This window comes from Rhinichthys klamathensis, unplaced genomic scaffold, assembly GCF_029890125.1.
Source record: "Rhinichthys klamathensis goyatoka isolate OS25496 unplaced genomic scaffold, OSU_Roscu_1.1 h1tg000440l_1, whole genome shotgun sequence".
Classification (NCBI taxonomy): domain Eukaryota; kingdom Metazoa; phylum Chordata; class Actinopteri; order Cypriniformes; family Leuciscidae; genus Rhinichthys; species Rhinichthys klamathensis.
In genome coordinates this window covers 252,078-279,238 of record NW_026606936.1, presented here as the reverse complement: position 1 = coordinate 279,238, position 27,161 = coordinate 252,078, and the positions used below count along the sequence as shown (strand labels likewise).

Genomic DNA, 27,161 nt, shown 5'->3' with positions numbered 1-27,161 from the left:
ACAGTTGAAAGTGCTTAACATTTTTATAAAAATAACCCTCGTCTAGACAATGAAATACAAAATGCCATGCAAAAAATTATATAGAAAAAGAAACGCATACTTATGTCATATTCGTGTCTGTTCAGAACATTTTTTCAGTGATTTATAGATGTCTCTGATACTTAAACATCGTCCTATTGTATTTTAAGCACTTTAAACTTTGATCTTTAAGAACATTTTATAAAGAATGTCTCTCTAGATAAGAATAAAATACAAAGTACGACGGTAAAGGGTTATGGAAATGGAAACGCCTACTGTCATAGAAGAACTGTTATTTTCACGGATTTAATTCACTGTGGAGAATGTTATATTTATTGCATTGTTAAATACGTATGTACACGTATTTTTTGTAAACGAAGTTAGTCGTTTTTTTGTAAACGAATACTTGCTAATTCTTTCTCTCCGCTGTTGACGTAAGTCGAACGTAACGCAGAGCGCGCGGAGGATTTCCTGTGTTTGGCGCGGAAGGATCTGTGCGCTCTGTTGAGTTTGTAGAGATTTCCTGTGGAGGCGGAGTGATCTACGAGTCGTGCGTCTCTAAACGCTTTCAATGCGAGTCAATGTGAATCTGCACCTCTGGACGAAACATGGCGACGTCGCTGCATGAGGGACCCGCTAACCAGCTCGATCTACTTATTCGAGCAGGTAAAAAGACCAAAGCGCGTGTTCTTTCTCGCCAGCGTGGGTATGTTTGGGGTGCAGCAGAGCAGTGCTCGCGCCACAGCGCTGAGATCCGCGAAGTTGTGCTCTAAAGTAATGGAGGGCATTTCAGGAAGTGATCACCTTGGTTGGCAACCTGCATGGCGTTGCCTGATTTTCTTGTCTGTTTTCTTGGAGTGTGGAAAAGTAGCGTGAAGGTGTGCATGCTGTGTTATGCGTGATCAGCGTGCACAGTGTTCAGTTTGCACGGCGCTGAGGGCTTTTTTGATGTGGAGTGTGTTAAAATAACGGGTTTCTCTGGAGGTGGTGCGCTGCTCTGAAACCAGGAAGTGGGAGAGATGTTGTCTTTCCTACGTCTTTGCCACGCTGTCTGGAGTCGGAAGGGCACTGAGTTTTATTTTTAACTCTTAAATACAGCTTACTAAAATGTGAATTCTAGTGAAATCTGTTGATTTAATTGTATTCTTTCTAAAATAGTGCCTGGGAGCTTTACGTTTGACTATTGGTTTATTTTAATGCCTCATCTTCAAAGGAAATGTGGCATGTTAGAGCGAAACATACACGCGGAGCAACTACATTACAACTACGTTTTAATTTCTTTATAATGTTAATTTGTATGCAAAAACAAAGAGTTTGTGTAATAAGATACATGTTTGCTTCACATCGCAGATGTCCCGTTATCTAAACGTGGTCGCTCAATGTAGCGCTGAATGTTAATCTCCGTGAGCAACATTTAGGCTATAGCTTAATTATTTCTTTAAACACCACTTTGTTTTTTCTGACCTGTAATGTGTTGCTGTAAAAGTGTCGAGTGTATATTTTGACTTATTTTAATGTGGACGTTTAGATTTTAGAGCTAATTTGATGGCGGAAGCATTGTTATTCCACTGGGCTGTCTAAATGTTGAGTGACAGCACTCGTCGTCCAATAGTATTCGCGCCGCTTTCGAAATCCTACACCTGACCAATCGTCTTGTCTGTTTCTTGGGGCGTTAAATAGAAAGTCGCCCAATCAGATTCGGGGCGGGGATTGAGTGGCAGGAAGCTCGGAGAGCGTCTTCAGAAAGAACTGGAGGGAAAGCTCTGACGACTGTAAACACGGAAGTGAGGAGGGACAGCACTACTTTCTTGTGGACCGCTATTTTAGTGACAGATGAAATAGTACCACTATGTTCAGTCGTTCAGCTGAATCATTACTACTATTAATGATTTAATGTTTATAATTATATGAATGGTAACAATGACCTGACTGCTATTTAACGGCTGTTGTAGTATTTTAGATTTAAGTGAATCTACATTCCTTGCTCATATTGACAAAGCATGTGTTGTATTTTCTGCTTATTTTTAAGAGATTTTAGTGTTGCTTTGACTGCAGTATTTTTCTTCTTCCAGATTTGGGTTTTACAGATCAAATATCCCCTTTGTCTTAATAGGGTAGTTAACTCAAAAATAAAAATGGTCAACAATTCTTAACTCATGTTCTTCCACAAGTAAATAATATAGGTTTGAAAATAACATAATTTTTTGCAAGTTCATTAATTTTGTTCAAGCATTTTAAGAATAAAAATATATGAATATCTATTGTAGTCAAAAACACAACAAAAACAGCCTTTTTACAGGTATAACTTTATTTTTAATTTGTAATAATTGTTTGAAAGCAGTCTTATTCTCTTAGGGTTGAAGTGTTGGCAGCCACATGGATTTTCAGTATTTTCTGTTAATAACTACACATTTGTGTCCTGTCTCCAAGGACAGATCTGTCTGAATACAGGAAGTAAATGCATGCCGGGTCACCCATTCTAGAGGACACCGTGTGTATGTGTTTATGACTGGGACTGCCTAAAGATAGCCCCCGTGAGCAGCAACAGACCAACATAGCCAAACATGGGCAGGGTCAGGTTTTAATGGGACTTGAGTGACGGCTTGGATAGACTGGCACAGGTGCTAGTTGCTCTGGATGTTAACGTCAAAGAGAAATGAGGCTTGAGGTTCAGTCCTATATATCCATTAACTGCTTGTCTGAGATCAGTCTCTGCACTTGTTTCTTAATTAGAGCCAGGGCGACTTGTCAGTTAGCAGATTCTTTTATCTAAACTGTCTTAGAGCACACTAATTGGGCTTTGAGTAGACTGGTCGCAGATACGACTCCTGTGGATCTATTTAGGTTCAAAGGCAGGATCTCAAGAAGTCTACAGTTGCACTTTTGCATTAATAGGTCCTACGGGACTTACACTATGTCCTCTCACACCCATTTGTGTTGGTTATATTAAGTGATTCTAAATACTCATTCTCAGAGTGCTTAACTTGCATTGTCTTATGTCAGCTCTCTTTGAAAGTGAATGACTTTCAATGATTATTGGTATTATCTGTCAGGTAGTTTATTTGTCAGTCAGTAGTTTAAAGCTCATAAGTACCATATTAAAGTGTCAATCACACATTTAAGTTTGTCATTCAATTAACTTACACAACCATATATTTTCTGTTTTTGATTTATAATTGTTGCTAGATATGATTTTGAGTAACCATGAACACACAGGTTTTACACCCAATAGCACCCTCTATTGAGAGTTCGGTGTACAAATATTAAATTTGAATCATGAAGATTTTGTACCTGCAGTCCTCATTGTATGTGGCCTTTATTAATTACGCTACTGTCCAAAAGTTTGGGGTCTGTAAGATTTTCTTTTGAGAGAGAGAGAGAAATGATTACTTTTATTGAATTTACTTTTAGTTAATTTGGACACATTTAATTGATTGATATTGACAGTAAATACATTTTTAATGTTACAAAAGATTTCTGTTTTAAATAAATGCTGTTCGTGTAAACTTTCTATTCATCAAAGAATCCTGAAAAAACATCAGTTTCCACAAAAAATATTAAGCAGCACAACCGTTTTCAACATTAATATTAATAATAAGAAATGTTTCTTGAGGAGTAAATCAGCATGTTAGAATGATTTCTAAAGGATCATGTGACACTGAAGACTGGAGTAATGATGCTGAAAATTCAGCTTTGGATCACAGGAATAAAGGACATTTTAAAATCCATTCAAATAGTAAAACGGGTATTTTAAGTTGTATTAATATTTCTACAATATATCTGTATTTTTGCCTAAATAATTGCTGAGCAAAAGAGATTTTTTTCAAAAACATTTAAAAAATCTTATCGTCCTGATCTTTTGAACTGTAGTGTATATATCAAAATAACTGACAGATCAAAATCAAATGATTAACCATAAGAAACTGTACAACTGAAGAATGTAATAAAGTAAGGCTGTTTGTCACAATATTAACCAGTAAGTTGTATTAAACAGATTGTTCAAGGTGTTTTTCTTTATATATAAAGGTATACTATTAAATGCTGGTGTAGACACTTTGGTATTAAATAATGCTGTATAAATGTTATGATACTTTTTAAAATTGTAATATGCACCCAAGAATTTTACAAACCAAGTTCACAGGAATATGAAGTTTTGTTTGTGTGTGTTTTATCTGTTGCAGTGGAAGCATCAGTTCATGGCTCTAGTGTGCATTGCTCTGATAAAACCATTGAGGCTGCTGAAGCTCTTCTACACATGGACTCTCCCTCCAGCCTGCGTGGAGACCGGAGCCCAGGTGAACAGTGCTTTCTCATCCCCCTTCAAAAATAGCTTTCACATGGCTGTAGACAGCCACTCAGTGAGAAAAACATAATTTCTATAATGATTTGTTTTTCTGTTGTGTAGAGGTGTTTGTGCCTCCATGTATCAACACTTCGGAGTTCCTGCATGCGGCTATGCGACCTGACGTGCTGACAGAGACGGTGGTGGAGGTCAGCACAGAGGACTCCGAGCCCATGGAGGTGGTTACAGTTTTTCAGGAACCTGAGATGCTGGAGACAGAGCCCAGCAAGAGAAGAAAATGTGAGAACACAAGAATATTACCAAATGTGCTATTTAGAGGATTTTGTGTGTAAAGGTTACATAGGATGTCTGAAGTTTTTTTTATATTTTTTTATAAGCTTTTTAACTTTTTTTTTGTGCGTTTCATCCTTTTAGCTGGGCGGAAACCCAAACCCCATCACATTTCAAACGGATCTCCAGATCTAGGCATCAAGAAAAAGTCTAGGGAAGGGAAAGGTACATCCTATACATTCAGTGTTATTTGCATATGATATGGGTGAAGAAACATCTGGGCCCTATTTCACTCAAATAATATATCAAAAGTACAAATCAAAAAGGAATAAAGTACATTTGCATAAAATTATGTGACTGTAATGTGGTGATATTCTCACATGTGACCCTGGACAAAACCAGTCACATAGGTCAATTTTTGGAAATTGAGATTCGTACATCATCTGAAAGCTGAATAAATAAGCTTTCCATTGATGTATGGTTTGTTAGGATAGGACAACATTTGAGATACAATTATTTGTAAATCTGGAATCTGAGGGTGCAAAACAATTGAAACATTGATCAAATCACCTTTAAAGTTGTCCATTTATGTTTGCGCTTGTGCTGCATTCTCTCACAAAAATAAATGTTTTATATATTTACGGTAGGAGATTTACAAAATATCTTTATGGAACATGATCTTTTCTTATTATCCTAATGATTTTTGTAGGGGTGTAAATCGGAGCCTTAATGACGATTCTATACGATACCGATTTCTTAAGCCAACGATTAGATTATTTTCGATACTTCAGAATTTCCCGCGATAAGATTCGATTCGATACGATTCAATACTAGATATTTTTTACATGATATCTATTAAGTTGCAAATAAATAATATAAAAAAAAAAAAAACTTTTATTGAGAATACAGAAACCGCATTTGTGGCGAGGAGGACGAGGGACGTGAGAGAACGGTGCGAGGCCGGTGGCGTGAGGGTTAATGAACGTCACCTGTGAGACGCACCGGTCTCTCGGTCTTCAGCTCGTCCCTCCTCTTTTTATGCTTCCGCTCCTCCGTGAGAGATGCGAGACCGGTGCGTCTCACAGGTGACGTTCATTAACACCGGCCTCGTGCCGTTCTCTCACGTCAGCCGCGTCCTGCTCGCCACAGTATTCTATTCACATAATGTGTATGTTACACTATAGCAGTCTTTGGAAACGGCAGCATCTCTTACCACTGCTCCATCTGTTTTCCTGAAGCCAAAATACTTCCACACCCATGACTTGACGCCGACAGGAGTGTGTAACATTTCACTTTTATTGCCAGCTCGCTCTGACGGTTCCATCGATCTTGAAAGTCACTCAACAATGTGTGTGAACATGGATAGACTGTGAAACATAAGTAACGCGTGTGAAGCAGAAGACTATAATGAGGTTAGCGCAGCTTAGGAATAGGTTGTACGCATATGTCGGAGCTGATGCTGAAATCGATACTCTTTATCGATACACATTAATCGATACTCTTGCGGACGCATCAAATTGTCGGCTGTATAATCGATGGATCGATACGAATCGATTAATATTTACACCCCTAGATTTTTGTCATAAAAAAAAAATCAATAATTTTGACCCATACAATGTATTGTTGGCTATTGCCACAAATATACCCGTGCTACTTGTGACTGGCTTTGTGATCCAGGGTCACACATGAGTTTGTTATTGTTGCACATTGTGTACATCATGATAGTATTCAGTATGTTACTGAATTAAATGGTTTTGGTTGATTTTTCATTACTTTAGAAACCCTTCACAATTTGTACAATATATAATTTGTTGTTATCATATACAAGTAAGATTAATGAAGTAATGATGCTGAAAATTCAGCTTTGCCAACACAGAAATTAAGTACATTTTAAAATGCATTAAAATAGAAAACATTTACTTTAAATTGTAAAAATATTTCACACTATTACTCTTTTGACTTTTTTTTTTAAAAATCAAATTAATACTGACCCTGGTAACATTACATGTGTATAATGAGCATTATTGAATATGTAGTGTGTATATAGTAAATTACTATATGATTGTGAAATGTTTGACATGTTCTTGACATGAATTTATTAGGTTATCAGTTGTGTTTTGCTAGTGTCAGTGGCTGTTAATTAGCTAATATTGTTTAGATTATGTGGATCTTATGCTGCATTTGTGTTTTCTTACAGGAAGTACATACCTGTGGGAGTTCCTGTTGGACCTTCTGCAGGATAAGAACACCTGTCCCAGGTACATTAAGTGGACACAGAGGGAGAAAGGCATCTTCAAGCTGGTGGACTCTAAAGCTGTGTCAAAGCTCTGGGGCAAACACAAGAACAAACCAGACATGAACTATGAAACCATGGGCAGAGCGCTCAGGTGAGAGAGAACCTTGTCAAACATCGTAAGATATTGAAGACAATTCTCATGGCTGGGATGACATATTGACCAATTGGCATCCATAACTGGAATTATATTATTGTATATTTAATTGATGTCTCTGTTTCTCTCAGGTATTACTATCAGAGAGGTATCTTGGCTAAAGTAGAGGGTCAGAGGTTGGTCTACCAGTTTAAGGAAATGCCTAAAGACATTGTCATCATCGATGACGATAAGTGCGACCCTGGCGATGACGTAATCGGAGAGAAGGTCTATGAACGCGTTCCTCCCTCATCTGACACTCTATTGACGTCTGACCTCTCCAAAACGCCTGCCATCTTGAGAGGGGGCGGTAGGACTATAGTCCACCCAGGCTCCCCGAAAGCTAAAGCTGCACTCACTGCAACTCCCCTTCAGCGCATCGTAACCGTCTCCACGACAACAGATCCGTCCCATGCCACCATTATTTCCAATGCCAACGCACCCAGGTAACCAGACTTAAAGGGCACCTGTTAAGCTTTTTTTTTTTAAATGTTAATTTACCTATCCTTTAGTGTATAATGTGCATCTAAACAATCTGTAAAATTACAAAGCTCAATGTCTACAGCAAAGGGAGTTAATTTCAGAAATTTGCCTGTAATGCTTTGTTTGTAGTCCTGCCATTATTAGCCACATCACTTTTACACATTTGCATAATGCCCGCCCACTGGCTGCTTTTACCAATCCTCAAAGAACAATTGGTTAAGTGATTTCACTATGTTAAGGAGATGCTGTCTTTTCACTGTGAGGGCAAAAATTGGACTTCCAATAGTTACGGCTCAGTTACAGAAATAATACCGTTTAGCTGACCAATCAAATCAGACTGGGCTTTTTTTCCATAAAGGTGGGCTTTAAAGAGATGGTAACTAAAACAGAGCGTTTCAGGCAGAGGGTTAAAAGAGTTGCTACAGCAAAGTACATTATGAGAAAAATGTTTTTTAAATCATGTAAATTAATTCTAGCTTACCCCAAAAATAAAATAACGAACTTGTTAATGAGTATAGTGTATAGAGTATGAGTATACTTAAATTTTCTGTGACAAAAATTGTTGTTTTAAAACATCATCTTGTGTCCAGGACTGTGCGGGTTGCTATGCAAGTGCCGGTTGTTATGACAAACTCCTTGGGACAGAAGATCTCCACAGTGGCCGTGCAGTCAGCAAACCCTTCGCTCTTCACCACAGCGCCCACCAATACTGGCTCAGCGACTGGCATGAACGCACCCAAAGTCCTAATCCAGACCATGCCAACGATGGTGCCCGCCACAGCAGAGAATGGTGACAGGATCACAGTTCAGCTCGCCAAGATAATCACCATCCCCGCATCCCAGCTCACGCAGTGCCAGCTTCAGTCCAAACCGGGCAGCCCCACAGGCATCAATCTGATGGGCGTCCGAGCCCTTACGCCCGTGTCTGTGGCGCAGGGGACGCAGGTGGTCAGACTGGCAGTTCCTGCCCAGCAGAGTCCGGCTCATGCGAAGACGCAGGTTCCCGTTTCAATCCAGACGCAAACTCGAGTCCCAATCTCCGTTCAGACGGCGTGTACTCCGGCACAGAGTCCGGTGTCCGTCCCAGTTCAGATCCAGATTCAGCAGAGCCAGCTCTCTCCAAAAGCAAAGAGCGCAGCCCAGACCTCAGAGTCCAAACCCGACAGCACTTCCGCAGAACAGCCTGAGCAGGACAGTCCCACACAGGCAGCAGCAGAGGTGGTAGAGGAAGGTTCAAAACCACAGTTCGCAGCAGAGAGCTGAACAGTGACGCGTTTTGTCAGTCATGATGAACTCTATAATAAATGAATTTATAATCCCCAGATACCATTCAATCACATTCTGGGAAATCAAACTGGATTTGTACAGTTTCAAGTTCAAGTGTGGTTTCATTTTATATATTCTAAGCAGGCAAAGACTCCAGCCTGTATCAGCGCCCCATTTCTGACATCATGTGAATTAAACCTGGATGTCCGTCATTTCAATTATGATTTGTTAAAGGGACCAATGTAAAGAACACTACAGTTCTCCACTTAAAACAAAACAAAAAACAACAACTATTTTGACACTAATAACAGCTAAGCAGAACACTAAGGAGTGAGTAGTTGTAGTCAAGTATGTGAACTTTTGAGGGAGGATAAATTCAGCTTTTTATAACTTGTATAAAGATTTTTTTCTTTAACATTAAAATCGCAAGGCAAAACCAGCAGTTTCTTTTGACGATCACTGTGAGTCCACGCTTCTGCCCGTGCTTCACAGGAACGTGTCGATTCTCCCTCCACCTCTACTAAGGGAAGAAATGAATTTTGTATATAGGAATTATACAGTTTACTGAATTTATAAACAATGCAGCCTTAGAACAGTTATTTTCTTCTTTTTTCTTTTTTTAAATCAAGCTTATTCTTTTGTGTTACGTTCATGTTTTGTTGTTGTTGTTTTTTTTCCCTCACACATTGTACCAAGCACAGTATTATTGGCAAACAAACTGCAAAGCATTTTTGCTTTCCCATTTCAATCTGGATTAAAAAAGGCCATACTATTTGGGTGTAATCAAATCTGGGTCCAAATCCTGGAACGATGGCAGTTTGTCAACACAAAAGAAAGGTCAATCGGCAGCATGCATCTTCACTGCAAATACATTTCTTTCACATTTGTTTTCTTTTGCTTTTTATTAGTCCTTCAAGAGGGAGAACAAGATGTTTGTGTTCAGAATAATCTAGTTTGTATATTCAACATTTGAAGTATATTCTATTTTGTTGTACTCTTGTTTCAAAGTGTACTCAAGTAGGTTTTACTTAAATATAAAAATATTCCTGAATTTGAGTGTTGTTGTTTTTGTTAGCTTCAGAACTTTTTTTTTTTTTTTTTTTTCATGGTCTTGGGTCACCTTTTCACTTTCTCAGAAAAATGTCAGTTTTGACTGAATTTGAGCTTCTGTTGCATTGAAATGTTTGAACTTTTGCAGCCAGACCATATGCAACCCCAGACCGGATATGATGTAATCTAATCAAAGCTAGTGAAAAAAAAAGTGGGAATTACCCACTAAAGTCCAGTAAAATTATTTTCTTTGAACTGTACTTCTGTAAAATGGGCGGTAATGAATAATTTAAGAACAACGAAATTCTTAAATTTGTTGATTAGCCCTAAAAAAAAATCCTTTTTTCATTCAGACGTATTGGCAGTCATTTGTTTTATGTGCATATATTCATACTTTCATTTTACATAAGTGAATAAGTGGAGGGTAACAACCAATTTAAAGTTCCGTGTGACACTGACTACCGCTAGGGGCTAAAATGTGGCTTTAGGAGACTAACATCTGACTTTAATTAGAAACATCCAATATAAACTGCAGAATATTTACAACTAGAAAAAACAACATATAATATCTAACAGAATTTAGGTGTGTGTTACCCACTGATAATAAAAAGGCAGACACAAAATTCTTGAAATGCCAAGCTGAGCCAAAGTAACAAAACAAACTGAAACAAGAAAATGACATAAAACACTGGACCGAAGACTTAGACTAAACATGTCAAGACCCACTGAAAGCTGCCCTAGCCCGATAGTCCTGGTTAAAAGAAGACAAGGTAGGCCCCAACTGCACTGAATACGAGGTACAGATAGATTTTCTATTCACTTCATACACTAACATTAGTAGTACAATCTTTTTTTGCATACCAGCAAACTGGATTTCAATAGAAATATACACTCATTAAGTCCTTGTGCTACAGTACACAGCAAGAAGTTGTATTTCTTGGCTCTGTGCATGCAGTTATAAATTCTGTCACTAGGGGGTAGTGTGCTTTCTAGATATCTTCTACACATTTGCTGGGTGAACTGGTGCCACACACAGAGGCTCTAGAATCTCGCAATACGTGTCAAGCTATCCTGGTCATGTTTCAGGGTTATAGGCTATAACCCTGAAACATGACCAGGGTAGCTTGACACGTATTGAGGTATTGAGTATTAGGTAACAATAATAATACAAAATAGTCTATATTGAGCCCCTGTCCATTTAATCGCTAATGTGGTGCCCCCTGGAACGAGAAGGGGGAATCTCCTCAACCACCACCAATGTGCTGCACATCCAACCTGGATAATCAATGCGACGGCCGCCATTGTATATGGGCTTAATTTGGAGGCCATGATTATGGACAGAGTGAGCAACCAGTTTAGAGAAATTAAAGATACATGTCTGTGACATTGTTTACCGAGCATGATGACTGAGGATCCAAAAATAAGTTGACTTTTAAAAAGAACAGCTGAATATCAGTTCACAAATAAAATATATGGTTAAAATTGTTACTGCCATTTAGTTATTTTTTTGTTGAATAAATGTAAAAATGCTCAAAAACACAACTTGATGAGATTTATACTTGGATAATAGGCCTAGAACATTAATTACAATTGATTTATCATTAAATACAATGTAAACGTACAAAATAGAATTTTAGTTGGTTTCTATTTTTTTATGTAATGTAATGGTTTAATCAGGAAAATGTGACAACATTAAGTGTAACTGGGACATGAATTTACATTTGATTAATAAAAGACTTTGCCTCCTCATTTCAGAACACCACTGCATCACTATAACTTTGATAAGATTTATATATATATATATATTATATACACTTTTAAAGTATATATATATATATATATATATATATAAATCTTATACAAGCTATATTTTATTTCAGCTAGTTGCCAAGGCAACATTTCTCATTTAGTTTAACTTGTTCTAAAATAACTAAAACAAAAATTAAAAACTATATAACTATAGGCCTACTTAAAGGTGCATTGCGCAACATTTCATGTTAAAAATACCCGTTTTTCTAACCCATACATGCTTAAACAATTGCCTGATGGGCTGAATGAGCCCTTCTCTGATCACTGCGATTGCCTCTATAATCCTGTACAGTAAAATAAATAAGAGGGATTGGGGCCGGAACGTGAGACTGGGCGTGACGTCATGCGCGTTCACGCTCCCCTATGTCTGGCAGGTTTGTGTATTCGCCGCCATTCTCCGTATTAAAGAAGACAACTCGAGCGACAAAACTTCAGTCAACTTTCGATAAAAGTAGAAGATGGATTCAAAGAGACCGGCTTGTAGTTCATAAACCCCAACGCAAACTCCACGCAAGACAAAGACAGTAAGGCAGTTTCGCTTGTCGCCAGAGGGGGGCATAGTTCTGCAAAAACTCAAATAATTTAAACTTTAAAATGTAAAATAGAAAAAAAAGGCATTCAAAATATTAATAAAAACTAAAATAGTATCTCAATAATACTAAAGTAACATTTGGTTTTATCAAAAATGTAAAATATCTACATAACAATAAGGGTTAAGGAGCACCAAAATATCTTTTTAGACTGTAATGATCATTATGTAAATATTGGGCTAGTGGTTTTGCACACTTCACTAACAACCCTTGAGGAAGGGATTGAGTTGCATCCTCTTCCTGCAGTGACCTTTAAAGGTGTAATAATGCTTGACTCGAGGAGCTATAAAACGAGGAGCTCATGTGATGGGTCCAAATAGTTTAACTGTCTGCAATTGATCATGTAGAGTAGACTGGCGAAGCTGAGAAATAATTTTGAGGCTGTTGCATAAAGGAAATAATTTATTAATAAGGCTTCCCTCGCTTATACATGAGTGTGAATGATACACAATGTTCATGCAGAATTTGACATCTTCCCAAACATACTTTATTAACCGTAAAAAAAACAATAAAAAACCCTCCCCACCACAATGCAATAGTTTTATTTCTGCGAGCTGTCATGTTATTACCAATAAGACCCAAAACATGTTGCAGAATGATTTGAGTCACATATTAAGAAAACATATTTGCTTTTAAACCAACACCCTGAAGCATACAAGTCTAAAAGAATAAGGGTATGTTTACACGACAACAATGTAATAAAACGGAAAAGTTATTCCTTTGCTTTTTTCGTGTACAGATGACAACATTATCAAAATGATCCCCGTTCACACGGATCCGTAAAAAAAAAAAAAAAAAAAAAAAAAAAAAGCTGTATTCTGCTGCCAGGCCAGTAGTTGGCGATGCCAATTTGTAAAGAAAAACTACACGCATATACACTGAAAAGACACGGTTTTCACAAATTCACCTTTTTGTAGTTTACTCGGCATCGTTTTTCTTTGAAACCTGTTTTCAAAAGTTTGCGTTCCAGTCCCCAAAATGCCGTTGTTGTGTAAAAGAAGGGCCGAAAAGCATAAAAAGTTTTCCGTTTTAAGTTGAAAACGCCGTCGTGTAAACTAAACAGCCTCTAAATCGTACAAAAATGAAAATTCCCTCATAATTTACTTAACCTCTCCAAACCTGTATTTCTTTCTTTGTTTCTGTGGTATACAAAAGGAGATAATATACTTAATGTCCTACCTGCTCTTGTCCATACAATAAAAACGGACACCAATTTACAGCACCATAAAAATAGTAATATTCAAGCCTTCTGAAGCCATACTATAGCTTTGTGTGAGGAACAATGATATTTAAAGTTCATTCTTGAACCCCTTTCCCCATTATAGCTCTTAAATCTCAAACATTGCATTTCACCAATAACATTTGCAGTCACTAATGTTACTTTTACGATGAAGTTTTTTGCTTTAAGAAGATTTTATTGTGCTGTATTGTCTTAGCAAATGAAAACAAATCTCCTTTAATGTTCCACAGTACAAGAAAATCATATACGTCGTTGAACGAAATTATGTTTTTTTTTTTTTTTTTTGTATGAACTATCCCTTTAAGAATGTACTGGCTGAAGTGCTAATTATTCATGAACAGGAATCAAAATATGTAGAAATACTGTGCCAGCACAAGTCTCGACTTGTGTAATATCTTGCGAAATAAGTCTGTAATTACTGGGAAACAAGCGCCGGATCCTTGAAGCTGAAGTCACAGACGAGGGACAGGTGATCTGAAGGGTAGTTATAGGAAGGAAGCCTATTGGGTCCTATTTGTTCGGCTGTAGGAAAGTCCAGAACCGCATTAACATCAAACGCTCTGTGCGAATACCACACGTAATCCAGCGTGTGGCAGCTCTCGCCACTGGGCCGGATCTTCCACGTTGTGTAAGGTGGCTCGGTTTTCCCGTCCGTACTCAAATGCTTATACGCACTGTCCAGTCCCAGACTAGATGTCGCGAAATTCCTATAGACGTCTTCTGACGGCTCGGCATTAAAATCGCCACATACTATCAGAGGAACGTCTGCGTCTGCTTTTTCTTCGGTCTCTATTCTCTGTGCAACGTTCCGCAGGTTGCGCAGCAGATCCGAACCCTGTGTGCTGCGTAGGACCTCCCAACCGCTCCGTGCCTTCAGATGGGTCACCGCCACGCAGAACGCCCGACCTGTGTCTCGGCAGCGTAGAGCGGTGATGATGGCCACCTGATTGGTCTTCAACATCATGGCGGACAGTCGCAGGTGTGTTGTGTTTAGTGACTGGAAGCGTTTGTGATTGAAGAACAGAGCACAGCCATCAGGGCCGTTGTTGTTCTCCACATCCAGACATGGAGACCATGGTTTGGGGCAGAAACTGCTCTGGTAGCCCAAACTTGCCAGGACGGGCTGAAACATGTCAAAGTAGTGATCAACTTCCTGTAGGCATAGGATGTCAGGTCTGTAGGTTAGGATCTCCTCCAGGATCAAATACTTCCTTTCAGCCCAGTTCAGAGCATCCACGGGGCACTGCACAAAACTGTCCATGCCTTCACCTAACGCTGCAACGGGACAGAGAGAAGTTGGATTGTGTTTAAAAAAAATAATCTCTGTAAATCATCCTAGCTACAACTTTCTAAAGTAAAAGATTTGTATGAAAATGTCACCTTGCGGCAGTGTATTTTCAGCATCATTGAGATTCTTTTAATTAATATTTTGAATTGGTTTTTATTTTTATATGTTCATTTTAAGCTGAAGTTTTAGTAACTTTGTCATTATTATTCATTTTAAATATGTCTGTTTTTTATTAACCTTTAAACGCATACCTCGGGTCTTTATCGACACAGAACATCATTCACTATCCTCCCCCTCATTCATTTTTTAAAGTTAGACATCAACTTTTTTAGTATTACTCAATTCATTCATTATAAACAATATAACAAGAATTTTTTTAATAAAAAGTAAATAGCGTATATTTTTTTCTTCACAAAAATAACTGAATCTCTGATGACTCAATAAGTGCAATTCACATTTATTCCTCAAAGTGGCAATGTCTAATACACAATGATGATGTGATGTTTCACTCATAAATACCGCAGGCATAAAACAAAAGAATATTATGGAAGCTCGTTTCCGCCACTAAATAAAAAATAAAAAAGCATTACATTTTTTTATTTAAACTCACAATTGCGAGTTATAAAGTCAGAATTGCAAGATATTAACTCGTATTTGCAAGTTATAAAGCCAGAATTGCGTGATATAAACTCATAATTGAAAGTTATAAAGTCACAATTGTGAGATATAAACTTTAGTTTTATACTAATGTGGCAGTTAGAGAGCCATCCGTGTTAAGATATAAATCTCGGTCACTAAAGACCTGAATATGTAATAATGATTAGCGAAACAATCATTATTATTACAATTATAAAATTGAACTATTTTAGTACATCAAGTTAAACTAAACAAGAAGAAATCTTGCCTTGGCATAGTTAAATAAAATAAAAAGTTAAATAAAATTAATGTTTTATTTTATTTCAGTCAATATTTATTATACTTTCAATGGTTATAAAATAAAACTATAATAACCACCATAAAACTCACCACCATGACACTAGACTGTTGTTATGCATTGGTAAGATTTCCTGAGGGGTTTGGTTGTGGTTGCTAGTGTGTTCTTGGTGGTTAGTATTATAATTGTTTATTAATAACTATATTTCATTATTACTATATTTGCCTATTTTATTCCTGATCCTTAAACTTTTGTCAGTAAGATTTTTTTTATTTTTTTACGAAATTACATTTATTCAGCAAGGATACATTAAATTAATCGAATGACAGTAAAGACTTTTATATTATAAAAAAAAAAAAAAATTTGATTAATCAAATAATCCTGAAAAAAGTATCACAATTTTTCACAAAACTATTCAGCAGTACAACAGTTGGCAACATTGATATTAATAAAAAAAATGTATCTTAGCAGTAAATCAGATATGAGAACGATTTCTGAAGTATCATGTGGCACTGAAGAATGCTGAAAATTCAGCTTTGTCATCACAGGAATAAATTAGGGCTACATTTTATATTCAAATAGAACACTTTTTTTTATTGCAATAATTCACGAAACATGATTCATGTTTTATTTTTGATCAAATAAATGCAGTCTTGGTGGCCATAAGAGGCTCTCACACATCCCCAAAATGTTTTAGTGTGTATATCATGTTAAACACAAGTGATATGTCATTCAGTGTCCCCTCTTAATGATGATGAATAGGGTTTAGGTTTGTACCTTGTGCTAGTACATTCCACTGCATAACTCTGATCGTCTGCCTGGAGTCTCCATGTCCCGTCTGAATGAGAGTTCTCTGCAGTTGGGCAGGCCGGTTTCTCAAAACCTCTCTACATTCCTGCAACAGCTCCAAAGGGTCCGCCAGGTCTTGATCCAGATCGTTCCCCGGATTGTATGTGTCCCGAGTGTGAGGGAGAGGAGGTCTGCTGACAGTCTTAGCCAGGGCACTGTAGAGACTAGAGCTGCTGCCCATGGAACATGCTAAGAGAAACAAAACAGACATCACATAATGATCTTTCCTGGAATTTCATCACCTGCTCCCTTTTTAAAGGAATAAAAAAGAACTACACCTGGTCGCGTTGTTGCTGCAAATAGCTGTCAGCGTGAACACACCTTTACACTGAGCAGTTGTGCTGAACTAAACCAGGCTTTGCCATCTATTTCCACTTTAATTCATTCTATCCTGTATCTTCGTCAAATAGGACAAGCAAACACATGGTTAATCCATTTATACGGAGAGCAGCAAGTAGCACCAGTTGTTAAGACATGTCGCGCACACACCCAGAGCTAAGAGGCGTTCATGCATGTAATGGCTCCATTGATATCGAAGTCTCAGCAACATGCAAGTTCACAGGTGTAGACTTCTTCCATTTAAAGGAACGTCCTGGTTGGCTACACTAGAGCTTTTTGTTGGTCTATAGGTCCCTGGTAATCCATCGTGGCCTTAATCAACTAAACATGCCTTGATTAACGCCTGGTTAGCTTTTAACTCAATTACCTCTGAGCTCTATAGATCACTGTAGCTTTACGATGCTCACTGTTGCGAGTTGAGTTAAAGCAAAGTTAATTTAACAATATCATATATAAATCTTCAGCAATACAAATGGCAAATTCAATAACTACTACAATTTCAATGCATGACTAAATAAAATTATTCAAATAAATTAAAATAATTGTTTTAAAATTAAATAAATTGAAACAAAAATAATACATCTTAATTATAAAATATTACAATGATTAATAGTTTTTTCCCCATTAAAATCAATCAGTAAATCGTTTGTGCTGACACGTAGTAGCGCAATTGTGCCATCTGTCACTGATGTCATTGCATAAATGAGCTATCATGTGATATCAACATGACAGCCCCATAATGCAACCTGCTCCAAGTAAAATTAAACTGCTTTTATTAGGCTAATAATATGACTGATCTTCATCTCATGCTGTACATTAGTTTACTTTGCACAACATACACTTCCAGTCAAAAGCTTGGAGTCTGTAAGATAAAAAAGGAAAAAGTGACCAGATGAGATTTTGAGTGAGATATATATACACATGACATATACAAGTACCATGGTATTGTTATCTGATACCATCACTGTACCATTGCATTTTTTGCTACACACAGAACACCACATAAATAGACTCTGTTGTGTTAATTCTCTAATCAACTAAATGTTACCTGAGTTTAAAAACAAACAATATTCACTTTTTGTCTCAAAACTGTCCACTTATGACCTGACTTATAAAAAGTCCCCCAAACACAAATTTAAATACATATACAAACACAAAAACATATTCATTAGTGTTAAATCCAAGTGGCATAGAAATCAACCAACCATTAAAATTACATTTTTCATTAGAATTAAAGGAGTTAACTGAATTTGTTTACCTTACCAACAACCTCCATGATGTTAGGACTGGATTTTGAGTTTGTCCTATAGCGGAGCGTGTGTGTGTGTGTGTTGTGATGTTGTGTGAGCGATGTTCAGCAGAAATGCACCACTGGCTGTGTGTGTTAAACTGCTTCTGACAGAATGAGATTACAGATTTGAGACGTCAGGAGACCATATGGACGCACACACACGCAATCTGAGCACACGGGCCAAAAGGCTGTTCCAGGGAACATAATGCAACCATGAAACCACATGATTTTATGCATGTTACATTATATCCGTTTCGTCACAAGGACAAATACTAATTTTAACTAAATACACTCTTGTACGGTGGCCGAAAGAGCTCAACACGCTGCAACTGAAGAAAACGCATGCAAAAAGAAAAAACACCAGCATATTAAAAAGAACATCATCAGTTTGACAACACATGTGCTGCAAATAAATATTCACAACACAACCAAATACAGAAACTCTCTGCAAATACTCACAACACAACCATATACAGAAACTCTCTGCAAATACTCACAATGCAACCAAATACAGAAACTCTCTGCAAATACTCACAACACAACCATATACAGAAACTCTCTGCAAATACTCACAATGCAACCATATACAGAAACTCTCTGCAAATACTCACAATGCAACCAAATACAGAAACTCGCTGCAAATATTCACAATGCAACCAAATACAGAAACTCCCTGCAAATACTCACAATGCAACCAAATACAGAAACTCTCTGCAAATACTCACAACACAACCAAATACAGAAACTCTCTGCACTCTCTTTCACTCAAATATACGTCAATAGGAAAGAAAAGACTATTGCAACTTCCGTTTCGTGCGACTTTAATCGTAAATGTCTCTAACCGTCTGACTTGTCATTCAGGAAGCTAGGCAAGGTTACAACATAAGTGGTTTGTACATTCATAGTACAGTACTAACAGTCACTTACTTTTTGGCACACATGATATAAAAAAAAAACCATGCATATACGTGATCATGATATGCTTCAAAACAACCTCTATTCAACCATGCTAACATATATTTTTTAACTATGTCTTACATTATGGATTACTAAAAAGCAACCATACAGAAACTCGCTGCAAAAACTTGCAACGCACATACGAATAGGATGTTAAAATAAACAAAAAAAACCTCACCTTTCAGGTCATCGACAACACTGACGAGTAGACATTGAACAATAGTCCCAGCCAGGTTTGTCACTTGTTGGGGTCCCCTTGAAACATTTCCGTGTTATTTGCAGCGTGTTTCTGTATTTGGTTGCATTGTGAGTATTTGCAGCACATTTCTGTATTTAGTTGCGTTGTGAGTATTTGCAGCGAGTTTCTGTATTTGGTTGTGTTGTGAATATTTTGGAGCTTGTTTCTGTATTTGGTTGTGTTGTGAATATTTTGGAGCTTGTTTCTGTATTTGGTTGTGTTGTGAGTATTTCAAGCGAGTTTCGGTATTTGGTTGTGTTGTGAGTATTTACAGCACGTGTTGTCAAACTGATGAAGATGTTTTCTTAATTTGCAGGTGTTTTGCATATGTTTTCTTCAGTTGCAGCGCGTTGCGCTTTTGTGATATTTGCAGTGTGTTTCTGCATTTGGTTGCGTTGTGAGTATTTGTAGTGTGTTTCTGTATTTGGTTGCATTGAGTATTTGCAGCACATTTCTGTATTTGGTTGCGTTGTGTGTATTTGTAGTGTGTTTCTGTATTTGGTTGCATTGTGAGTATTTGCAGCGCGTTTCTGTATTTAGTTGCGTTGTGCGTATTTGCAGTGAGTTTCTGTATTTGGTTGCGTTGTAAATATTTTGCAGCTTGTTTCTGTATTTGGTTGCATTGGCCCTCATTTATCATTCTTGCGTAGAAACGGGCGTATATGTTGGCGTAAGATTATGCTTACACTCCTCTCACCGCCTGATTTATGAAGCTGTGCGTACCTTTGAAATCCAGGTGTACGCAATACCTGCCCTTGATAAATCCCGCGGCTGAAAACGATCGTCATTAGAATAACACGCCCCTATATATTCAAGTCTCCGCTTCCCCCACGCCCTCATTTTACGCCATGTACACACGGAAGACGGCAAAGAAGAGAAACTTCTCTGACGTGGAGCCGAAATGACCTATCACAATGCAATATTTTACAGCACGTCTTTTGAATTAGCATTCAATTTCGAATCACGTTACATGTATTGGGGTGTACAATAGTGATGATGATGATGATGTGATGTGGAGTACCATTCATTCACATTTATAATTGTATGACAATTTGTAATATTCTTATTATTATTATTATGATTTGCATTATTAATGACGCTTATTGTTATTTAGAAGAAGAATGTCATTATTATTATTTGTATTATTATTATTATTTAAAAGAAGAAGAATGTATTTTTTATTATTTTGTCAGTCTGAATTATGTTTTGGTCATTGAAAGCCTTTCGTTACCGAACCCAGTCCGTGCGCACCTGCCGGGCCAAACCCTGAAACGTCAGGGTAAAGCGCACAGGCTCGCAACTGAAGGAATACATATGGCTACAAATCAAATGCTTTGGTAAAGTCACACAAATTAAACATTGAAGTCCATGTTGCACAAAAATTAACACTGAAGTTTATAATTACTATGTTGTTGTTTTTTTGTTTTACAGTGGGTCATGATATATAATATCTTTTAGTTTGTCAGTGCATTTTGTGGTGTTAGGAATTGTTTTTCTGCGCATTTCCGCACTAACTCAAAACGTACGTACACCACCTCCTGAGCTGGCGTAGGATTTGAGCGTGCCGTACGCCAACGTCCATATTGATAAATCTCAAAGTCATCGTGGTTTTGGGTGTACGCCAGGTGTACGCTGGAAATTTGGTGTACGCACTTTTGATAAATGAGGGCCATTGTGAGTATTTGTAGTGTGTTTCTGTATTTGGTTGCATTGTGAGTATTTGCAGCACATTTCTGTATTTGGTTGCGTTGTGAGTATTTATAGTGTGTTTCTGTATTTGGTTGCATTGTGAGGATTTGCAGCGCGTTTCTGTATTTAGTTGCGTTGTGAGTATTTGCAGCACGTGTTGTCAAATTGATGAAGATGTTTTCTTAATTTGCAGGTGTTTTGCATATGTTTTCTTCAGTTGCAGCGCATTGCGCTTTGATATTTGCAGCATGTTTCTGTATTTAGTTGTGTTGTGAGTATTTGCAGTGCGTTTCTGTATTTGGTTGCATTGTGAGTATGTGCAGCACATTTCTGTGTTTGGTTGCGTTGTGAGTATTTGTAGTGTGTTTCTGTATTTGGTTGCGTTATGAGTATTTGCAGCGCGTTTCTGTATTTAGTTGCGTTATGAGTATATGCAGAGCGTTTCTGTATTTGGTTCTGTTGTGAATATTTTGGAGCTTGTTTCTGTATTTGGTTGCATTGGGTCTCATTCATGAAACACGAGCAGAACGAATTTTTGTGTAAATCGTGTGTAAAGTGGTTCTGGCGTAAATTTTCGGATTCATTAAAATGTTCGTATTTTCCAAATGTTAGTTGGTACACAAGAAATCTACATCCCAGCCACGCGTAAATAGTGCGCTTAACACCCGAACGTTTTGCTCATTAATAAGGCTGCATTTTAATTCACCTTAATCGGGTACATATTTGCACAGCATTTTGAAAAAATATTATATATAGTAATTACATACGGTTTTTCTTATTATGAGAGCCAGTAATAGCATCTGCGATGGTCCTTCTCCAGTTTGAATACTATTTTTCCGAAGTTAACTAATTCGTTTTTTGCTCTCAAGCTTAATGTCGAACCATTTTCTTCTCACTTCTGGGAATGTTCGATTAACAGATGAAACTCCATTAACTGCATCTGTAATATGCTGCCAAGCTTCCTTTTTTTAGGACCCGATACACCACTATGTACGCTTGAAAATAAAATGTGGTGTTTTGAATGAACTTCTGATAATAAAACTTCAATTTCTGCATCTGAGAATTTTATTTTCATTCGCATTCATGTCATAATATGATGCACATATATAGTTGTCAGTCGGATCGGATTTAATAGGCGGGATTTATGGTAATTGAGAATGAGCGTGCACGCACGTCCCATTTACGACTGATTGGAATTCATTAACACACACACACATTTCACTATCACATCTGACGTTTACGAAGTATTTGTGAATCAGGAGATGAGTTTTCGGGAATGTCTCTTTACGCGCATATCACTCTCATATTTACTCGTATATTTACGAATGTTTCATGAATGAGACCCATTGTGAGTATTTCAAGCGAATTTCTGTATTTGGTTGTGTTGTGAGTATTTGCAGCACGTGTTGTCAAACTGATGAAGATGTTTTCTTAATTTGCAGGTGTTTTGCATGTGTTTTCTTCAGTTGCAGCGCATTGCGCTTTGTGATATTTGCAGCAAGTTTCTGTATTTAGTTGTGTTGTGAGTATTTGCGGTGCGTTTCTGTATTTGGCTGGATTGTGAGTATTTTCAGCGAGTTTCTGTATTTGACTGCATTGTGAGTATTTGCAGAGCATTTCTGTATTTGGTTGCGTTGTGCGTTTTGCAGTGCGTTTCTGTATTTGGTTGCGTTGTGCATTTAGCAGTGTGTTTCTCTATTTGGTTGCGTTGTGCGTTTTGCAGTACGTTCTGTATTTGGTTGCGTTGTGCGTTTTGCAGTGCGTTTCTGTATTTGGTTGCATTGTGCGTTTTGCAGTGCGTGCGTTTCTGTATTTGGCTGCATTGTGAGTATTTGCATCCGTCAAACGGATGATGTTTTCTTAATTTGCTGTGGATTTTTTATTTGCATGCGTTTTCTTCAGTTGTAGCGCATTGCGCTTTGATATTTGCAGTGCGTTTTTGTAGTTGGTTGCGTTGTGAGTATTTACAGCACATGTGTAGTCAAATAGATGATGTTTTATTAATTTGCTGGTGTTTTTTCTATGTGCATGTGTTTTCTTTAGTTGCAGCGTGTTGAGAGCTCTCGGCCACAATAACATATGGTGCAATTTATTTATGGAATATTGCAGTAGATAATTTAAATGATTTATCCATGCACATCATTATTTTTTTTTAATTCACATGCCCTCGTAATAACTTTCCCTCCCTCTTGGAACGACATCTCTTCTCTTCTCTGATGACTTACAAGACAGATTACCGATTACAGGACAACCTGTCTCTCACATGATATCACAGCAATAGAAAAAGATAATTCAATAATCCAATCAATTCAGAATGTACAAAATCAAGTCCCACCCTACATTTCTTGTTCGAGAACCTGTTTCACTCAAATATACGTCAATAGGAAAGAAAGAAATAGAAGGAAGACTATTGCGACTTCCGTTTCGTGCGACTTTAATCGTAAATGTCTCTAACCGTCTGACTTGTCATTCAGGAAGCTAGGCAAGGTTACAACATAAGTGGTTTGTACATTCACAGTACAGTAGTAACAGTCACTTACTTTTTGGCACACATGATATAAAAAAAACATGCACATACGTGATCATGATATGCTTCAAAACAACCTCTATTCAACCATCCTAACATATATTTTTTTAACTATGTCTTACATTATGGATTACTAAAAAGGATATTAAAATCTCTAACAAACCATGTACCATGGTTTTGGGGTCAATAAGATTGAAAAGAAATACATTTTTAAAGAGATTGATATTTGTATTCAGAAAGGGCACATTGAATTGATCAAAAGTGACAGTATAGACTTTTACAATCTACGATGGTACTGGAAAGGTAAGGGAGTATCATTTATTTCAGGATAATATTGTGCTAATATATCTCAGTCTCGCTTAACTTTTAAGGTCATGATTAAAAGTCACAGATCAAAATAGCATCATCAACACAAACTGAATGAGGGGAAGTACAGCAACACCATTATTAGAGGTGCAGGCCAGGGGCAGATCAAAATTACTCTACAATAAGGTCAACATGGTACTGTATAAATGGGATCCTTCATATAGGCTGTTAGGCGTGTTGTAACAAATGAAGATATTTGGCTCTTATCTCGTTCTAGCTTCATTCATGAGATAATCAGATCTCCTGGAGATTGACTCTAGTTAGCCTATCTGTGCCATAAAAGGAAGCTGTTACTCGTGAGTGACAAATGAAACTGGCACACAAAACTCATTATATCTTACATAAATTTCCATGACAGAGTACACAAAAGGCCTGTTTACACTTGGCCACATAATGCATTTTCACTAATTTGATAGCAATTCAATCATATCAACACCATGCCTGCATCCAAATAGGCTATGCATATTAGTATATATATTGTCTATATATAGTAGTCAAAAAAAAATTTTGTGAAAAGAGTTGTATGTCCGAATTTATAGTATTCATAAAACAGTAGGGAAAAAGTACTTGGATGATACTTCAAAGACAATATTCTTTAGAAGTGCGCTTTACTATCCCATGAGGCCATGGGAGAGGAGTTTTGAATGACAGTGAAGCAACACAACTAGGCCACATGACAATGACAACACAACAAATCTATTATGTCTGGATTACATTTATACTACACACATTCACTATAATAGAACATACGGTCAATGGAATGTGTCAACTCAATTGGCAAGCAATCCGATTACTCAAGACGAGTAAGGTAACCAATTGTAAATACTTTCAAAAGTTGTTATGATCTAAATCAGTGTCCTTTATTTAATTTAAGCAATAACACATTTGCAAGTGTATTACTACTTTCATACAGCAGTTAAATAATTGTTATCAAGTAGGCCGAACTTATGTTTCAGATACAAATTGGACTTCTTGTATATTTCATTTCTATGAAAGGAACTAGCTCTAAAAGAATAAAAGCATCAAGCTTTGTGTGTCACCATGCCATGTGCAGAGCGCGGAAAGTGTTTTGTTACACACTCCGCTCCACCAACTCTATACACGATGTGATTGGCCTGACCAGAGTTTGGTTTTTCCAGCTCGAAAAGCCAACGGAGAGTTGCTAGACCACACTTTGCTGCAAAATAATTTTTGCTGCCGCTAGGGTGCGTCTAGATTTCTAGGCTAGTGTCACCATGCTTTGTGTGTCACCATGCCATGTGCAGAGCGCAGAAAGTGTTTTGTTACACACTCCGCTCCAGCGCCGTTCCTGGTTTTCCATTTCACACTCCAGCTCACTACTAGTGAAAGAAACCTACTCCAAGAGATCTAAATATCAGCAATCTTGGAACAAACAACACTTTCCAATCAAATTTGAAGACCCACACTATTTAATAATAAAATGTACAGATATCAGATAGTTAAGGCCCATTCACAGTCACACCAAGGAGGACTATAACTATAACGAAAACGATAACGTTGGAATCACTTTCAGAACAATTTTTTTTCCAGCTGATGAACGAACATTAAAAACTGTGACAATCAAAATTCACCCGATTTTAAAGTGCTTAAGAATTTAAAGTGCCAGACAACATTATCATTATAGGCAAATTTACACCAAGAATGATAACTATACCGACATTAGCGGCCGTCCACACTAGAAGAACATTATCGTTCTGTTTATTCTAAACTATATCTTTATTGTTACAGCCTAGTTATTGTTCTTGGTGTGAACTGGCCTTTAGTCCCAGCCCGCCATTCTTCAAAATATATTGTATGTTCCATAGAAGTAAGTAAATCATGTAGGGATGGAAACAACGTTCATCACGTGTGAACTATATCCCCTTTATAGGGGTCATATAATGCCATTTTTGTACAAGCTAATATGATTCTTTAGGGTCTAAATTAAAAGTTTGTAATATACTTTAATTAAAAATTCTCATTAGTATTGTAAGAAAACACTTATTTTACCTGGTCAAAAACAGCTCTGTTTTCAGCACGCCGTTTCAGTGCATATGACTTTAATGGTACAAGTTTTTGAGCGGGGTTACATCGTTTCACCAGTAGGTGGCGAAATCTGTAACAAGACAGAGCGAGACATTGAATCATTATTGCGGTTCGTAAAAAAAAAAAAAAAAAAAAAACATTAATTTGAGAACGAAATGCCACTGCGTTGCTCGGACACGCTTAACTGTATCCTGCTTTGACATTGTATCGAACTGGTAGTATTGTGACTAAAAATGTAACTCAATATTATATTCATTATGTTCTATAATCACTCTCACGGTCGTGATGTAACCTGCAGCCTCGTGCTGATCATATCCATTCACGTCATTATTGTGTAATTGTCCACGAATCTATAATGACGCATAGTTAAATAATAATAATATCGAGGCAAAACTAATTGTAATAATCCTTTGATCTTGATCTAGTAGGCTTGAATTTAAATTGATTGTTTGAATTCCCTTATGGTTTTGTGCTTTGTGAATTATCAACAAGTGGACTGAGTTGAACGCCGAGTAACGTTATCTTCTTAAACAGAGACCATCACCACATGAGCGAGCTAGTGGAGGGCACGCAACACTTATTTGTGATTTCTGAACTTCTTCTAGGTTACGATTCATTACACGGAGTAGTTGGAGAACAGTCTGATTCTATAATATGCGCCGCGCCGATGAAACTGAAACACAAAAGCAGAGAAGACATAAAGGACGACAGCGCATACATTAAAGGTAAAGTGGTTAAGTCGATTTTGTTACTCACCAGATTGGCTTCAAATACTGAATATTCCTCTTGCAGGCCGTTTATTGCGTGTGTCGATGCGATCTGCGTCCGTTTAGAAACATAAGTGACCTCCTCAAGCATACACACGCCACAAAAACAGCTGTAAACCAAAGCAAGGTCATAGGACTGGTGGTGATTGCTGATCCACGGAGTTGCACTGCCATCTGCGGGGTTGAGGCGGTATTGCATATCAAAATAAAGGATCCCCTCCTCAAGGGCGCGCCTAACTGGAGTGTGTGTGTGTGTGTGTGTGTGTGTCTTATAGCACTATATGTTCAGCCATGGCCCAAAGTATTGGCAGTGCCATACATTTTGTGTTTTGTAAAGCTTGCTGCTTTAGTATTTTGTTTGTCTCTTTTTTTAATGTTTCTATGGTATACTAGAAAACAATGATAAGCATTT

At 37.4% G+C, this 27,161-nt stretch overlaps 2 protein-coding genes across 9 annotated transcripts in view; one reads left to right on the top strand and one right to left on the bottom strand.

The window, feature by feature from the left end:
• Positions 1-9,825, top strand: part of elf2b (E74-like factor 2b (ets domain transcription factor)) — a 29,160-nt gene extending 19,335 nt beyond the window's left edge. For 5 of the 6 annotated variants that reach the window (XM_056236136.1, XM_056236140.1, XM_056236139.1 and 2 more), the window contains 6 exons: positions 4,200-4,313; positions 4,424-4,600; positions 4,736-4,816; positions 6,789-6,978; positions 7,113-7,466; positions 8,094-9,825. In XM_056236136.1, the coding sequence (XP_056092111.1) occupies positions 4,200-4,313; positions 4,424-4,600; positions 4,736-4,816; positions 6,789-6,978; positions 7,113-7,466; positions 8,094-8,766 (1,589 nt within the window). In that variant the 3' untranslated portion in view covers positions 8,767-9,825. Of the gene's footprint in view, positions 1-528; positions 685-4,199; positions 4,314-4,423; positions 4,601-4,735; positions 4,817-6,788; positions 6,979-7,112; positions 7,467-8,093 lie in introns of those variants that run through there. The other variant, XM_056236141.1, reaches the window with a different exon arrangement.
• Positions 9,826-13,714: 3,889 nt separating this feature from the next.
• On the bottom strand, positions 13,715-26,908 carry noctb (nocturnin b). 3 transcript variants are annotated; one of them, XM_056236193.1, is made up of 3 exons: positions 26,739-26,908; positions 16,458-16,718; positions 13,715-14,733 (listed from the first exon to the last, which is right to left on the bottom strand). In XM_056236193.1, exons 2-3 carry the CDS (start codon positions 16,708-16,710, stop codon positions 13,874-13,876), a joined length of 1,113 nt encoding a protein of 370 aa, XP_056092168.1. In that variant the 5' UTR covers positions 16,711-16,718; positions 26,739-26,908; the 3' UTR covers positions 13,715-13,873. The 3 variants fall into 3 exon arrangements, with proteins under 3 accessions (XP_056092168.1, XP_056092167.1, XP_056092169.1); XM_056236192.1 differs by lacking the exon at positions 26,739-26,908 and adding an exon at positions 18,132-18,413; XM_056236194.1 differs by lacking the exon at positions 26,739-26,908 and adding an exon at positions 16,851-17,345.
• Between the last annotated feature and the right edge of the window lie 253 nt (positions 26,909-27,161).

What these genes read in the sequence shown, in the direction of transcription:
- noctb (XM_056236192.1), bottom strand. An exon ending in GTGGAATGTACTAGCACAAG is followed by an intron (nt 14,734 to 16,457) that starts GTACAAACCTAA and finishes GTCCCGTTGCAG; the next exon opens with CGTTAGGTGAAGGCATGGAC.